Source organism: Lithobates pipiens, unplaced genomic scaffold (genome assembly GCF_037356315.1).
Source record: "Lithobates pipiens isolate NorthernLeopardFrog02 unplaced genomic scaffold, aLitPip1_a1.2 Scaffold_18, whole genome shotgun sequence".
Classification (NCBI taxonomy): domain Eukaryota; kingdom Metazoa; phylum Chordata; class Amphibia; order Anura; family Ranidae; genus Lithobates; species Lithobates pipiens.
Genome location: NW_027507758.1, coordinates 330,159,862 through 330,175,921, shown reverse-complemented (window position 1 = coordinate 330,175,921; position 16,060 = coordinate 330,159,862). Strand labels below are relative to the sequence as shown.

The following is a 16,060-nucleotide window of genomic DNA, read 5'->3' as shown; positions in this document are numbered from 1 at the left end:
CTTGAGTGGCCCAAGCCAGAGCCCAGACTTGAACCTGATTAAACATCTCTGGAGATATCTGAAAATGGCTGTGCACTGATGCTCTCTATCCAACCTGATGGAGCTTGAGAGGTCCTGCAAAGAAGAATGTGAGAACTGCCCAAAAATAGGTGTGCCAAGCTTCTAGCATCATACTCAAAAAGACTTGAGAATGAAATTGGTGCCAAAGGTGCTTCAACAAAGTATTGAGCAAAGGCTGTGAATACTTATGTACGATTTATTTTGTTTTTTATTTTTAATAAATTTGCAAAGATTTCAACAAACTTCTTTCACATTGTCATTATGGGGTATTGTTTGTAGAATTTTCAATAAATTCATTCATTTAATTCATTTTGGAATAAGACTGTAACATAACAAAATGTGGAAAAAAAAAAAAAGCGCTGTAAATACTTTACAGAAAGCACTGTATATGCATATGTTTTTATAAAATAACTACACAAAAAAATGAAAATGCTTCCAAACCAGTTTATTTTAAATTCATTATGTTCAAAACAGAAATGTATCAGTTTTCTACACCAAATAGTCTGTTCTGTATTAAACCAAGAATGATATTTAATAAACACATAGGACATTTAAACATCATCTGAAATGTCAGAAAAGCATGTATTCCAGCATATGGTTAACATTATATAGTTGTAACCCTTTGCCTTTTCGGTTTTCACCAATGTTTTTTAAGAATTAAAATGGATAATATGCTTTTGCTGTTGAGGAGACTTTAGTACAAAACTAAGGCTCCTGGGATATCGTTAAAGCACCAAGATGTTCACATTATAATTAATGCTTGTTCCACATTGGAGCTGCTATTGGCCCTTGTTGTGCACGCTCAATAGTTATATATTCCTCTGGGTTATCCATAGCCTGGTAATGTATCAAAAGATCCTGAATTGCACGTTCTTCAATCTAAAGTAAAAAAAAACAAAAAAAAACCTATGAGTTAAAATCTTAAAACATGTAACATTACATGCAATTCATCAAAAAAGAAAAAAAAAAAATTACTAGCACTGTATTATTGCTCAATAAAATTAATTTCTATATGTCCTGATTACCCACTGTCATCAGTACAGATATTGATGGAGTATACAAAACCTTATGGCTGTTACTGAAATTGACAGTTGTCTAAAAAGGGGATTTCGCCACACTTTGGGAAGATTCCACTTTCTTCCCATCATATCTCCAGAACAGGAAGTCAAGTAAGATTTTCCCAAAGAGATACAGACCAATGCTGAAAAATTGAAAAATACAAATGATGTGCTCTAATTAACTTCTCCACCAGTGCATCAGTAGTATAAATAGGTCAGCATGGTAATTAATAAAAATAACCTGTGCAATTACCAAACAAAGTGCTAACATGCTGATACTGTAAGGTGCTTCAAATAACACCACTTTCTAAAAAATAGCTAATAAAATAATAAAGTGCTGGGTGCTTAATTATTAAACCATTAGGTATTAAAGTGCTAATGTGCTGCTGAGTGAACTGTAAAACTGAAACCTAGCAGCAGGGGGAAACTTAAAGAGCATCCACTAGTGCAATTAACAAATAGAGAAAAAGAAAGATGAGCATAAAGCTCGAAAGCTAGGAAAAGGCTCTGGAGGGGATTTTCCTAAACTAATTTTTGTGGGAATAATAGGGACTATTGCGGTATCATATAATAAACCAATGATTAATTAGGACTAAAAATTCAATAACATTTTATTAAAGTTACCTACACAAGGAGAATGAAAAATACATAAGTACATATAGCAAAAACAATTAATATAGTCAATCCAAGAAAATTGGAAACCATAATATACAGAAAAGTTGAAAAACCCCCACAAAAAGAGGGGATTTTTTACATAGATATGGGGTTGACGTATAAATCGACCAGTTTCGCGGCACTGAAAACGCCGCTTCTTCAGGAAACGTCACCTATAAATTTGGTATAGACAAGAAAAAAGGCATGTATACTAGTATAGCAATTCAATAGATACAAAAGTCAACAGATAAGTAAGTACAACCAGAGTTAATATTTATAGTGAAACGTCATGACTCACCTGGAGCCCTTCAGACCCCTTAACCCTGGAGCGACCAAAAACGAGACACCCAACGTTTAGGGTGCCCCCCCTGGGGGCGGACACGGGGGGTGTGTATAAAATATGGGGAGGCGCACTATGCGGTGATCAACTAGAAAGATATGATAACACAGTCCTTGTAAAGATATGTACCAAACAATTTAATAGACCATGAATGGAGGACTTGGAAAGAGATTTAAAAAGATTTAAAATGTAAACATTTAGTAAAGTCAGTCAAGCCAAAGCAAGCACCCGGTGGTTCATGGTCTAAAATATTAAGTGGTCAGGACTAGAAAAAAAGAAGGAATCAAATATATAAACAGAGCCTACCACTGTTTCTATAAAGATGGCAAGGGGATTAAGTCAAGGATAACACACTGCCTTGTAATTTGGAGATCCAAGCAAATCTTCAAAAATTACTCCAAAAGATAACATGGAAGTTTGTTCTAGATAAGGAGTCTGAAAAGTGACAGTGTATAAGTAACAGGACTATATTGATCTAAGGAGTGAAGATGGCAGTGCAGTGGTTAAGTTTACCTTAAAGACAGAATCCAAATGTCTATGTGCGTCTCTCTCCCAAACCGGCGCCGCTCTGAAGAAATCATTCAAACAGCGGCGCCTTAAAACACCCCCAACCCGGAAGTGATGGATCAACTGGCCTTAAAAATTTTCATTGAGACCCTTAATATTAATCACTTTAACTTGCAGTTCACCTATATGACGGATAATACCAACATTTCCTTCTTAGATTTAAATATCTTTAAACACCCCTCTGGTATCCTTATGACCGATTTATATCGCAAACCTACCGCTGGAAACACTATTTTACACGCCTCTAGTGCACATCCCCGTCCTCTAGTTCGCAGTATCCCCTACGCCCAATATTTGAGGCTGCGGCGGAACTGCTCAGAGGACGGGGATTTTCACGTGCAGGCTAATCTTTTAAGAGATCGTCTATTGGCCAGAGGTTATAGCCATACTACTCTCAAAAGGGCTTTTAACAAAGCCTTCTCTCGGAGTCGTCAGTCATTATTATATGGCCCTCCGCGTGAACAACAACCATCTTCTGTTAAAATAATCACTAAATATTCCTCACATCATCAGCAACTTCGGCACATTTTTTCCCAACACTGGCACCTCCTGGCTGAACATCATGTCTTAGGTAGCTATGTTAAATCCACCCCTGAACTAGTCTTTAGAAAAGCAGTTTCCCTCCGTGACAGGCTGACAAGCAGCCATTATAAAGTCTATTCCAAATCCTTGGAAGGACCAAGAGGCACTTATAAATGTGGACACTGTTCTAAGTGCCCATGGATCCAAGAGGGAGGGACGTTAGTTCTGCCCAATGGAGAGACCTTTTCTCCCCCACATCATGCCGACTGTGGCACTAGAGGACTTGTTTACCTGATGGTCTGCGCCTGCCAAGCCTTCTACGTAGGGAAGACCATCAGTGAACTACGTCAGCGTTTAGGTGACCATTTATACTATTCGACCAACGGTAAAATGACCACGGTTGGTCGCCATGTTGGTATATACCACAGATTTAATTTTGAAATGGTAAAATTCCTTGTCCTTGAGGTCATCCCACAGGACCCCAGAGGAGGGGATTGGGATAGGGCTATCCTGCGACGAGAAACGGTATGGATTGAACGGCTAAATGCCCTTATCCCCCCTGGCCTCAACGAGGCCCATTCTTACAAATGCTTCCTTTGAGGTCCTCTCGTATATTTATTGGGTATCTGCCCATAAAGGGCCTTGGGCCTTTCGCCACAGGATAGCCAACTTCTATGCCCCTTTTCTTTAATTATTGTTTAAGTTGATCCTGATGCATTTCTTGTCATTTGTTTACTCCCCCTTTTTCCTCCCTCCTTCCCCCCCCCCCCCCTTTTCCCCTCTCCCCTTTCTCCTCTTTCCTCCATTTTTTCTTTCATTGTGTCTCACCAGGTTTTAGATCCCTTTGGATACACCCAGTATTCTTATTATTGTCAAACTTTTTCCCCAACTTGTAACCCCAGCTTCTACTGAGAGGCTACCAATGTTTGGGATTATAGCCAATTTCTGATGGGTCGGTTCTCTCTCCTAGTTTTTCATTGACTTTAATTTGGTGTTTCCAGCGGCTGGCCCCGGTTACCCCTGTGGGACTGTAATTTTGGACTGTCCCGCTGGGGACCTGTGCCTGCCGCTGTTGTTGTACTGTTTTGCTTTTTACATTTCGTTTTTTGTACACGTCATGGCCCTACCTGGTCCTTCCCCCCACCTGAGACGACTTGAGGAGTTTATTCTCCCCCCCATGGGCGGACATGTGGCTCTCAGGGGAGATGTTCTACTAGTCATATCCCACCTACTCCGCCGTGGACAGTCTGTCCCGATGGGGAGGAAGCAGCGCACATGGAGCTGTGCGCTGTGCTGATTGCCTGACTCGGAAGTTTGTTTCCCCCTTTCAGAACTGTGGGGGCGATGGACGGGAACTGTCTGTTGTCGGAGTTCCCGCCCCGCCACGCCCACTAAGCGTCCTCCTCTCACATCCTAGCTCTCGGCACGAGCGGACGTTGTTCTGCGCATGCGCGGTTTTCGCGCCTGCGCAGTACCAGGTGGGGACACCGATTGGGTGCGCACAACAATGATCCATCACTTCCGGGTTGGGGGTGTTTTAAGGCGCCGCTGTTTGAATGATTTCTTCAGAGCGGCGCCGGTTTGGGAGAGAGACGCACATAGACATTTGGATTCTGTCTTTAAGGTAAACTTAACCACTGCACTGCCATCTTCACTCCTTAGATCAATATAGTCCTGTTACTTATACACTGTCACTTTTCAGACTCCTTATCTAGAACAAACTTCCATGTTATCTTTTGGAGTAATTTTTGAAGATTTGCTTGGATCTCCAAATTACAAGGCAGTGTGTTATCCTTGACTTAATCCCCTTGCCATCTTTATAGAAACAGTGGTAGGCTCTGTTTATATATTTGATTCCTTCTTTTTTTCTAGTCCTGACCACTTAACATTTTAGACCATGAACCACCGGGTGCTTGCTTTGGCTTGACTGACTTTACTAAATGTTTACATTTTAAATCTTTTTAAATCTCTTTCCAAGTCCTCCATTCATGGTCTATTAAATTGTTTGGTACATATCTTTACAAGAACTGTGTTATCATATCTTTCTAGTTGATCACCGCATAGTGCGCCTCCCCATATTTTATACACACCCCCCGTGTCCGCCCCCAGGGGGGGCACCCTAAACGTTGGGTGTCTCGTTTTTGGTCGCTCCAGGGTTAAGGGGTCTGAAGGGCTCCAGGTGAGTCATGACGTTTCACTATAAATATTAACTCTGGTTGTACTTACTTATCTGTTGACTTTTGTATCTATTGAATTGCTATACTAGTATACATGCCTTTTTTCTTGTCTATACCAAATTTATAGGTGACGTTTCCTGAAGAAGCGGCGTTTTCAGTGCCGCGAAACCGGTCGATTTATACGTCAACCCCATATCTATGTAAAAAATCCCCTCTTTTTGTGGGGGTTTTTCAACTTTTCTGTATATTATGGTTTCCAATTTTCTTGGATTGACTATATTAATTGTTTTTGCTATATGTACTTATGTATTTTTCATTCTCCTTGTGTAGGTAACTTTAATAAAATGTTATTGAATTTTTAGTCCTAATTAATCATTGGTTTATTATATGATACCGCAATAGTCCCTATTATTCCCACAAAAATTAGTTTAGGAAAATCCCCTCCAGAGCCTTTTCCTAGCTTTCGAGCTTTATGCTCATCTTTCTTTTTCTCTATATACTAAATGGGATGATGGTATCTTGTTTACTGTGAGGCTTCCCCATTATTCAGTGCAATTAACAAGGTAGTTCCAGTGCTCAGCCCTATCAGCCTACTCACAAAGCGAGTCTTCAAAGACAGGGCAAGCACAGTGGTAATGCCAACATCTGGACCTGGAATACACTCGATGGCTAACTTGTTACCCGAACAAAGTCTAGAAAGCACCTTATGTGGAACCAAGTGTCCAAAGGTCACTTCCATGCTGACTCTGTCCAGTAGGAGGGGGGGTATTGTTGGACAGGCTGAGGAAAGACAGATTCAGATAGCTGCCATATAGAGAGACACAGTGGTGTAGTGAGGAATTCTGATTGAAGAAAAAAGTTCGAAAAATAAGCTCCAATAAGAATCTCCCTCCTCCTGAGAGGCTAGCAAAACTAAGGCATGATGGGTAGAAGAGGTGTTATGCTGGGTTGGGCCTACAACTTTATTATTATTTTTTTGCCAGCATCTGATCCTCATGTAGGCCGCAGTATAACACAGCAATAAATGACTTCCCTTGTCCATCAATGGAAAAAATTCCCTTTACATAAACTTTATACCCATGATTAGATTTGTTTAAAACTATTTTTGCATGCAAACATTTTTCTGGCTGTACTTGTTATGAGATGAGCACATTCATGGATTCAGATCAGTCAAAGCATGGACATACCTAGACACATAATAACAAGCATAAATACATAATGACCAGCATAAATACAAGTGTGAAAATATGTTTGAGGAGCCATAAAACTGCAGTTAATATTGGCATCTTTAGTACCTGAATAAGTGCCAAAGGCTTCTCCCGACTCCTTATAAGAGCAGCTTCCTGTTGCTTTTCCTCCTCAACAATGTCAGTAAAAGTGACAGGGACCACGGATGATTTGTTTTTGCTTAGCGGTGAAAGCCATGGGCTGCAAAGGTGTTAAGAAAGAGGGTCATAACCCTGGCGTCCAATGTTTAAAGGTCCACAGTTTTCATGGTACATAGCTATCACTACCAGAATGCATATATGCCTCCAAGACCATCACATTTCCATAATCATGAGGGCATTATAGGCATCTCTCTTGAAGCCCCCACCCACTTAGACAATCTTGGTACAGCATTAAACACAGCCAGGGGAGGAAGCAACCAAGAGGCAAAGCACACATCTTTTCCTACACAGATCTCAAATGATGCTTGTATCCAAACAGAATTCAATATCCCTTTTATCAACATATCTCAAGTAAAAAATGTAGCGGAACTTTACTTTCTAAATTAACATTAACCATTTTTATTCCTTATTCTGCTAACCTTAGTAAATAGATAGGAAAGTATGTTAAATTTACTTGCTTTAAACTTTTTTTTTTTTATAATTTCGTTAGCTGCCTTCTGGCCTAAGCCAAAATGATGCCATATCCCAGGAGTCTTCATTGTGCATTTTTTTCTTTCATCTGGGAGGTAGGGGTTTTCTCAGCTAAGCACGTCCTCCTGCCTTGCATGCTTGAGCTAAGGGCAGAGGGATTGCAAGAAGAAAATGCTACATAAATCATCTGCCATTACTCAAAATGGCAGCAGCTAGAAATGCCAGGAAGGGGGGTTCAAAGTTATTTCTCAATAAAATAAAGCATGGAAACATGGATGAATGGGGAAGTTTGCTTTGAATATTAAAAATGAATTAAATAGCGTTTTTGGCTTGTGGGGCTCAAATATGGTTAATTTCAGCATTAACTGTGTTTTCCAACTTTCCCTCTCCATTAATGTTCAGTGGCAGGTTCATAGTAGATATAAACACAAAAATACTAAACACATGAGCATTAAATTGTTGATGTAATTTCAAAGGTCAGATTCAGTAATTTAAAATCTGCAGGTTTGCAATTCAAACACCCTGGTAATCCTGCCATGTAGGACCTTGTTCAGGCTCTTTCTTTTTTAGCATGACAACATTCTGCTCCCGATTTAAAACTGTGCTCTTGAGTTATTACCCTGTCATCAGGACATCCAATTAAAGCTGCAAGTTGCTGCTTCAACACACATTTAGCAGGCATGGTCCTTTGTTGTCACCATCAGGAAAACCACCCTGAGTAATGTCATGTAGCCATTGCTGGACTGCATGCATGTAGACAAGTAGTAACTGCAATGAGGCTGCAGGTGATCAGCAGCACTGAGATGCAAGAAAGAATGAAACAAAAGAGAAAGCAATTTATGATGCACAGTAATTTAACAAACAGATTGTCATTCCATTAGGGGTAACATCTAATTGAACCTTGACTATAGGCTGTAGGCTAGCAGAGATAGTTCTTATTTTAAACATATTAATTAACGAGGCCAAAAAAATAAATAAAAAAAGGCATGCAATTCGTGTGTTAAATTATTTTAAGGCTAATGAGTTATTTTACCTATACTGAGTCTAGAACATAGATTGGACAATTGTGTCTGTATGTGCATCACTTATGTTTTACAGTAGAAATGAATTGTAAAATTGAATTACTTTGAACTGTCTTGCTGTGGCACGTCACATTTCAGCTTGGCTTCCTGGGTCACAGGTTCAGGGGGTCTCCTGATGATAGAAAATAATAAAATGCTGGTTTCAATACTGATATTTTACCGGTTTTCAGCATTCTAGCTTGTAGTAAGTGAATTCTTAGAAGCTTACTTAACCCCCAGAACTCACCAATGTTAAAGGGTAGCATTTACCTCTTGTTTTAATGGACACCTGTCATGCGAAAAAGAAGGCTGCCATGTTTTAATCTCTCTGAAAATGCTATTTGCCTGGTTGTCATGCTGATGAGGTCTTCCAGCTTTTCTCTGACTCTTGATCTGTACACTTGCTGTGGGTCAGCGACTCAAAGCATTCGGGTCAGCGACTCGAAGCCAGTGGGTCACAACATCCACACAAGCTGGCTTTATTCAGGAGGAAGTCTATAATCACGGCCCTCAATATTTCTCTAATAAAATATTTATCCCAACTCAAGCCAAAACGTTTTTTTACATTTTGAATAGAGTAGAAGGGTTTAAACCTCAGCTTTAATATCCTGACCATCTCCCCACTGAAGATATTTCACCGCACTTTGCGTTCTGATATCAGTCACTTCAATGGAAGAGAGGGGAAATCATCTTAAAGTGGTTGTAAACTCTCCCCCACAACTTTGTCCCATGTAAATAAGCATAAAAAAACCCTAATGAATACTGCTTGTAGATATCTCCTTACTTGCTTAGTATTGTTGTAATATTTTTTGTTAGTCTGTAGAATGAAGTCACTGAGCATGCCCAGATCTCGCCTGATTTATGGCACACTCTCTCTGTGCTTGTCTATCTGTTATAAGGACTTCCTATGGCACAACACTGATATCCCAGGAGACTGCAGAATCATTCAGAGCTTCCTCCTACACCCCCATGTGACCATGCGACCTCACATGCAGTGTAAACCTGGCAATTACTGCAGTCTTATCAGTTGACGCTGATAAGACTGACAAAGGCAAACATTAGACAATCTGCACAAGTAAATACTATGAAAAAAAACAAGTCAGCTATGAACAGGGAAGCAGGGTTGCCATAGAAACATTGGATTGAGAAGGAGGCTTGGTTAACAGTACAGGACGTGCTCAATGTAAGGGCGGAAGTACACTCCACTGTGGACTGAGAAAACAATACTTAAGATGGCGCTGCATAACCCCTGGAAACAAGTTTTTTAAAGTTTCTTTAAACAGTAATATGCAATTTGGGCTGGATTACAGTGGCTATAGTTTGATAATTACTTATTATAATGGACTAAATGAAAAGAAGCATCAGAGTGGTAGAGTTTACTTCCTCTTTAATGAAGACACAGACAGCAATAAAAATATTATATTGCAGTACGGGTGAAGAGTAAGGATGAGCTCAGGGGTGTTCGCATATGTCACGTGCAGAGCCCGCCCTGAAGTCGGCGCAGCGCTTCGCTAATCCCAGGCAGTAAGACATTTCCCTGATGCACGGCTGCAGAGATCGGACAATGTCTCACTGCCTGCGATTAGCAAAGAGCTGCGCCGACTTTCTGGCAGGCTCTACACGTGGCGTATGCAAACATGCCTGAGCTCATCCTTAGTGAAGAGCATGAGTAGACACAGATGCAATACAAATCTGACAGATCTAAACCCTCCCCACCATACTAGAAATACTGTCTTTTTTTTTATATGTTCACACTGGGGAAAAATGCTCTTATTTTCTGTTTACCCATGCACCATCAAGAAAGCAAAAAGGAAGCAATGAAGAACAGGGCAGGCAAAAAGTTAACGGATTTAAATACTGACCAACCTAAGCTAAACAGCTTCAAGCCCACCATATAGCAGTTTTACTTACATGTAAAATACACGATCCGACACGCCTGGGTAGGGGGCTCACTCCCGCTGCGATTACACACAGCGGAAAGCCGATAGGCGAGTGCAGGGTACTCGATGTTCTCCGGCACTCGCTGATCAGCAGAGATACAGAACTGCAATCTGCCGATGTAAACAAGGCAGATCGTCCTGATAGGAGGGAAGGGGTGGAGTTTGTGTCCCTGCAAAGCAGGAAATAATAATAATAAATAATTTCTTCCCCAATAAAAGCACCTCACACAGTATAGTAAAACACTGGCTAGGCACACAGCTAACCCTTTTATTGTCCCTGATGTTAACATCTTCTCAGCCACTATCGTTAGTACAATTACAGTGCATATTTTTAGCACTGATCACTGTATTAAGCGTCCCCAAAAAGTGTCAGTGTCAGAATGTCCACCACAATATCGCAGTCGCTTTAGAAGTCACTGATCACAGCCATTACTAGTAAAAAAAACGAATGAATAAAAATATCCCATAGTTTGTAGACACTAACTTTTGCACAAACCAATCAATATACCCTTTTTTTTTTATTGGATAGGTTTTATATTTTTTTCAAAACTGTCAGTCATTTTTGTTTGTAGTGCAAAAAAAAAATTAAAACTGCAGAGGTGATAAAATACCACCAAAAGAAAGCTCTATTTGTGGGGAAAAAGGGCACAACATTTATTCGGATACAGTATTGCATGACTGCGCAATTGTCAGTTAAAATAACGCAGTGCCTTATCGCAAAAATGGCCTGGTCATGAAGGGGGGGGGGGGGGAAATATTCTGGAGGTCAAGTGGTTAAAGCAGATGTTCACTCCCCAAAATAAAGTTTCCTCCTCACCAACCCTCCCCCATTCTGTTACATAAATATCTCCCTATTCTCGTTTACATTTTTTTTTTACAGTTAACAGGTTTCGGCCTGCCCACCATGCTCAATTCCCACCTAGGCGAATGATCAGTGCTCTCAATGCCTAGTATGTGACATGGTCTTCCATCCATAAAAGGAGGGAGCAGCCCAAAGTGGTGCATTATCAGGAGGCACTAGGCCTGAATGCAGAAGAGACAGCAGCCTAACAATGTAACAAAAAAAAATGGCAATACGGGAGCCGAGTGGTGGCTGCAGAGAAGTGGATTTCAACACGAGAACGCTGAATCTGATCTGGGTATCTGAATTGTGCACAACCCAGGATCAGGTAAGCAGAGATTAAAAAAGTGTGTTACGGTAAAATAAGTCTCAACACTTGAACACAGATTTGCAACTTTGACAAGTGTTCGTAAAAAACTGTACATATTATCACAACTGCTTTGGGCATACAGGTGAATTATGTTTTGTATACACACCTTTGTTTACCTTTTTCCTCCTTTACTGCAATATTATCTATTACAATATATCCCTTTCTCTATTCAAAAAGAAAAAAAAATACATGGGTGACTATACATTGATTGATCACTTGATAGCTAATCAGAGGCTATATCTAATACAATGATCAGGGGATGCAGCCAACTGGAACAATCTTCAACAGAAGTTGATCATTTGATCACCTTCTGTTTGCTTAAAGGTCACATACCCACTGAAATTTGGTTGGTTCAGCAGGTTTGACATATATGCCACAAGTACCACATATGTGTAAAGGCGGCAGAAAGGGATTAGGCTGGCCATACACTGTTCATTTTTTCTCTCTCAGCCAACAGGAAATAAAAAAATAAATAAAACGATCAACTTCTGTTGAAATGTGGCTGGTTCACCAAATTCAATCAGTGTATGGCCGGCTTTAGTTATAGTAACTCAATATTAAAGCAGAAACTCTGGAATTTTCAAAAAATCCCCTATTAGTACACCCTCCCCAAGGAAGTCAGTTTTGTGATTGAAAAAATGTAGCCTGTATTCTGCCCAAGAGGTGTTAGAACAATTGCATCATATCCTCTTCTCTCTCTCTAACTGTAATCAGCCTACATTTCCTATGAATCCTTGGGATGGGAGTGAATGTGGGAGGTACACTAAGCTTGTACTTGTAAACTCGCCCACTTCAACATAATACAAACCCCTCATTCTGCAGGCAGCAAGCCATTACATAACACACGGTATGATAGGTTACAGCCTTATAAATACAAAGCATATTAATATAATATTAATTTAATGCATTTAATTAAAGCAAACCAGTGCAGCTTATCACTGTCCACCAGTGCCGCTCGTCAGGGACCACCATGTCAGGGATCACCAGTGCCGCTCGTCAGGGACCACCAGTGCCGAGCTGGATCATCAGTAATTACTTGTATATACACAGCGGGGATCTCCCACACTGTCCGGTATTGTTATACGAGAACGCCGAGCACTGATGCGGGACATCAGCTGCTCATATAACAATACCGGACACTGTGGGAGATCCCCACTGGGTAATTTACAAGTAATTACTGATGATAATCCCTGCTCTGTGCAGAGATAGCAGGCGGGCGGCGGCAGTGCGGTCTTTCCACCCAGAACATTTCTGCTGCCCCCTGCTCGGCTTTCTGAGGACTACAAGGGGGCGTGTCAAACAGCTGGCTTTGCTGAGGAGAGGGATAGAAGCCAGCGCTCCTACAAACAGGATGTCAGCAGGCAATACGTTTTTCAGCAAGTTCAGCAGCCTATTACAGATCTCAGAAGAACATGGATGGCAGTGGGTAAAGGTAGGAGATCAACAACAAGGACATGGAAAAAAAAAAAAGCCGGAGTTCTGCTTTAAAGAAAACAATTTTGCTTTGCTGTAGTTGTACTTGAAGCTCAATAGTGCAAACTGGCTCCACAATACTACACATATATTTACACCCAGCAATGCCATTATGACAAGTTCAAACATAAGGAACACTATCAGACCACAGGCTTTGCTCATGCTAACAATAACTGGTCTTTACAAGCCACCTTAAAATATAATATATCAAAAAGAAATGAGCTGTCCTGCAGTTAGAAACTGAGTCATGCTGTATTTCTGGTCAAAGGAAAACATTTACAAGTTCTTCGTAATTCATCTCCTGCAGATTCGGCACTATCTCAATAGGTATATGTACACGGGTATTTTGTCTGTTGAGGAGAGCTCCTTTGCCAATATGAGAGCTCACAAATGTTTTTCTAAAGATGGCCATACACCCTGCTGAATCTGCCAAAAATGTATTTGTGGGTGCCATACCTTCACCACTCTGCTTGACAAACTTCTATCTGAAGACTGAAGGAGCCAAGCAGGAAATTGTTGATAAGTGACTGCAGCAACCAGCTGCAGTCACTGTTCAGCATTCTGACAACCACTGCCCAAGTAGCCTGAAGTACTGACTGCCCAAATACAACAGGGGCTGGGGCAAAATTCAATAGAATAGAATTAAATTAAAAACTCTACACTCCGGTACATAAAGTAATCTTATTTTCATAATTACAAATTTTTAGAAAAGATCATCATACCTACAAGTTGCCAATTTCTTCGGGTTTAAGCGGAGCTCCACCCAAAAGGAGAAGCTGTGCTTATCTGTCTCTCTCCCCCCGCCACATTTGGCACCTTTCAGGGGGGGGGGGGCACATAGCATTCGCACTAGCGAACCAGCTGTGAAGCCGCAAGGCTTCACTGCCAGTTTCCCTTAGCCAAGATGGTATCAAAAATATACGAGAGCCGATTGAAGAATAAGCTCGGGCTGATATACATTCCAAAATTGATTTTTTTCTTGGTCTTATCGGCAGTTCCTTCCCATATTTTATGCATACATCAGCGCAGGATTTTGAAGTTTGTTCTTCTAGACCCAGAATAAACAAGTTCTATACGCCCATAAGATCAACGGTGGTCTCTTGGTTCCCAACTTACAAGCCTACTATATAGCAGCCAATAGATTCGGATTCGATTAAATATTCAGCAGGATCAACATCTCCTCATCTTCCCTTACTTTGTGTCCTCCAGTGTCTGTTATTTCTGCCTGGGTGTGATAATCCGCAACAGTTCTCCTAATGGATCGATAACGGCTTTGTTGACATCCACTCTTTGTTCACCCCAACTAGGATAATTGTGTTTGCTGCCCTACGCTCTCCACATGATATTCCCTTTCGAGAACATTATAGCTACCTACAACTACGGCACTCCAACAGCTCATAAAGTCTTGGCCTACTCCGTATACCTTGACCCCCTTTGAAAGCCTCTGTAGATCATGCAATTTCCTGGCTTAATTTCATTAATCTATTCAGCAATAATTTCCTCAAAAAAGCCACCCTTATCTCCTTACCATCATCAGTGGGAGACGGAGCTGGGGAGGCAGCTGGACCCAGAGGACTCGCAGGTCATAACTTTAGCATTGTCCAAATGCTCCAAAGATGTTCTCATTTTAGAAAATGCTTATAAAATACTCTATAGATGGTTTTACACCCCAGCTCCGCTGGCACGTTTTATTCCAACCTATTCTTCCCTTTGTTTCCGTGGATGTTCTCAAGAAGGTACTGTGGCGCACACTTGGTGGACTTGTGCGAAGGTATTCAGATTATGGATCAGAGTCTACGCTCTTCTTCACAACTTATTTTATACCAACCTAAAGAGAGATCCTTACGAGGCTCTTCTCTGTAAACCAATTGCGGAATTACAGAGCGCCAGTTGGCGTTGCATCTTTTTACTGCATATAAACAAACTACTGCGAGGGTATGGAAGACACCAGTACTCAGCTTTGAGGCGGTTAAAAATTAACGATATCATGGTAAATGAGATATTGACGGCTATACTTTCGAACACTCATGACAAATTTCTTCGAGTTTGGCAACCTTGGGTCGCCCATGTTAAACCCTCTAGATTTGATGCTATGCTCCTCTCGATTTTACTTATTTCTGCCCCCCACCCCGTAGACTCCGCTTCCTTCTTACTGTTCTTCCTCCTCATATTCCTACTGTACAACCTCTCTCTTCCATTTCTCTTCTTTCGTTTCTCTTCCAATCAGCACATTAGGCCCCCTGGCCTAGGCCTGGGTGGGATGGTTACGTGTTATACTTCTAACATTGTTATATGGTTCATTTTTGATTATTTACATATTAGCTCTATGGATTAATAGCAAGCTGCATTCATAACTTGGTGAAGACATTTATAACTACATTTTACGCAGCGGGTTCCAGAACACTGAGATTCCAGATGGCATTATCAATTTACCCAACTATTATGGATGCCCTTCATGGAACCTTCAGGTCTTGAACATATCTACTTACTTTATTTCTCACAGTGTACCATTGTATGTTATTCGAGATGTGACCATCACTGTGATGTGCTGTTATGTTGGAATGAATATTAATAAAACCTTTTGTAAACGAAAGATCAGCTCGGGTGAGGATTCTGCTGGATTCGTGGACAGGTAAGTGTCCTATATTAAAAGTCAGCAGCTGCAGTATTTGTAGCTGCTGACTTAATTTTTTCAGGAGTCTGGAGCTCCGCTTTAACCTGAACACCTAGGAATATTTAAGCTTTCTCTGAGTGCATGTTTCTTTTGGGTCAGTGATTTAATGTACTGAAGTCAGCATGGGGCTAAAGGCTTACACTTGTGTGAGGGCTGTGTTTGCTCGCAAGGGATGTACAGGTGTTTCATGCATTCACACATGGGCAGTACCATTTATGTCAACTGGGATACAGCTGCTGCTCCCAATTTGAAATCTGTGTGGGCGCATTGTCCCGAACGACAGTGTGAGTTTGGAGACACACACCCAAACAGGTGTGAAATTGGAAGCAGTGGCTGTTCCATGAAGCTGCTTTATCCCAAATGACATCAAAAAGACTGCCTGCTTGTGGATGCACAGAACACCAGTGCATCCCAAGCAGGCAAACACAGCCCTTGCACGGGTGTATACTTAAGTATGCCCATGT

At 41.0% G+C, this 16,060-nt stretch overlaps 1 protein-coding gene across 2 annotated transcripts in view; it reads right to left on the bottom strand.

Moving 5' to 3' along the window:
* Positions 1 to 490: 490 nt before the first annotated feature.
* Positions 491 to 16,060, bottom strand: part of IBTK (inhibitor of Bruton tyrosine kinase) — a 132,958-nt gene continuing 117,388 nt past the window's right edge. For both annotated transcript variants that reach the window (XM_077487330.1, XM_077487331.1), the window contains exons 27-29: positions 8,363 to 8,431; positions 6,674 to 6,806; positions 491 to 939 (exon numbers count right to left, since the gene is read on the bottom strand). In XM_077487330.1, coding sequence (XP_077343456.1) covers positions 814 to 939; positions 6,674 to 6,806; positions 8,363 to 8,431 — 328 coding nt within the window. In that variant the 3' untranslated portion in view covers positions 491 to 813. The remainder of the gene's footprint in view (positions 940 to 6,673; positions 6,807 to 8,362; positions 8,432 to 16,060) is intronic.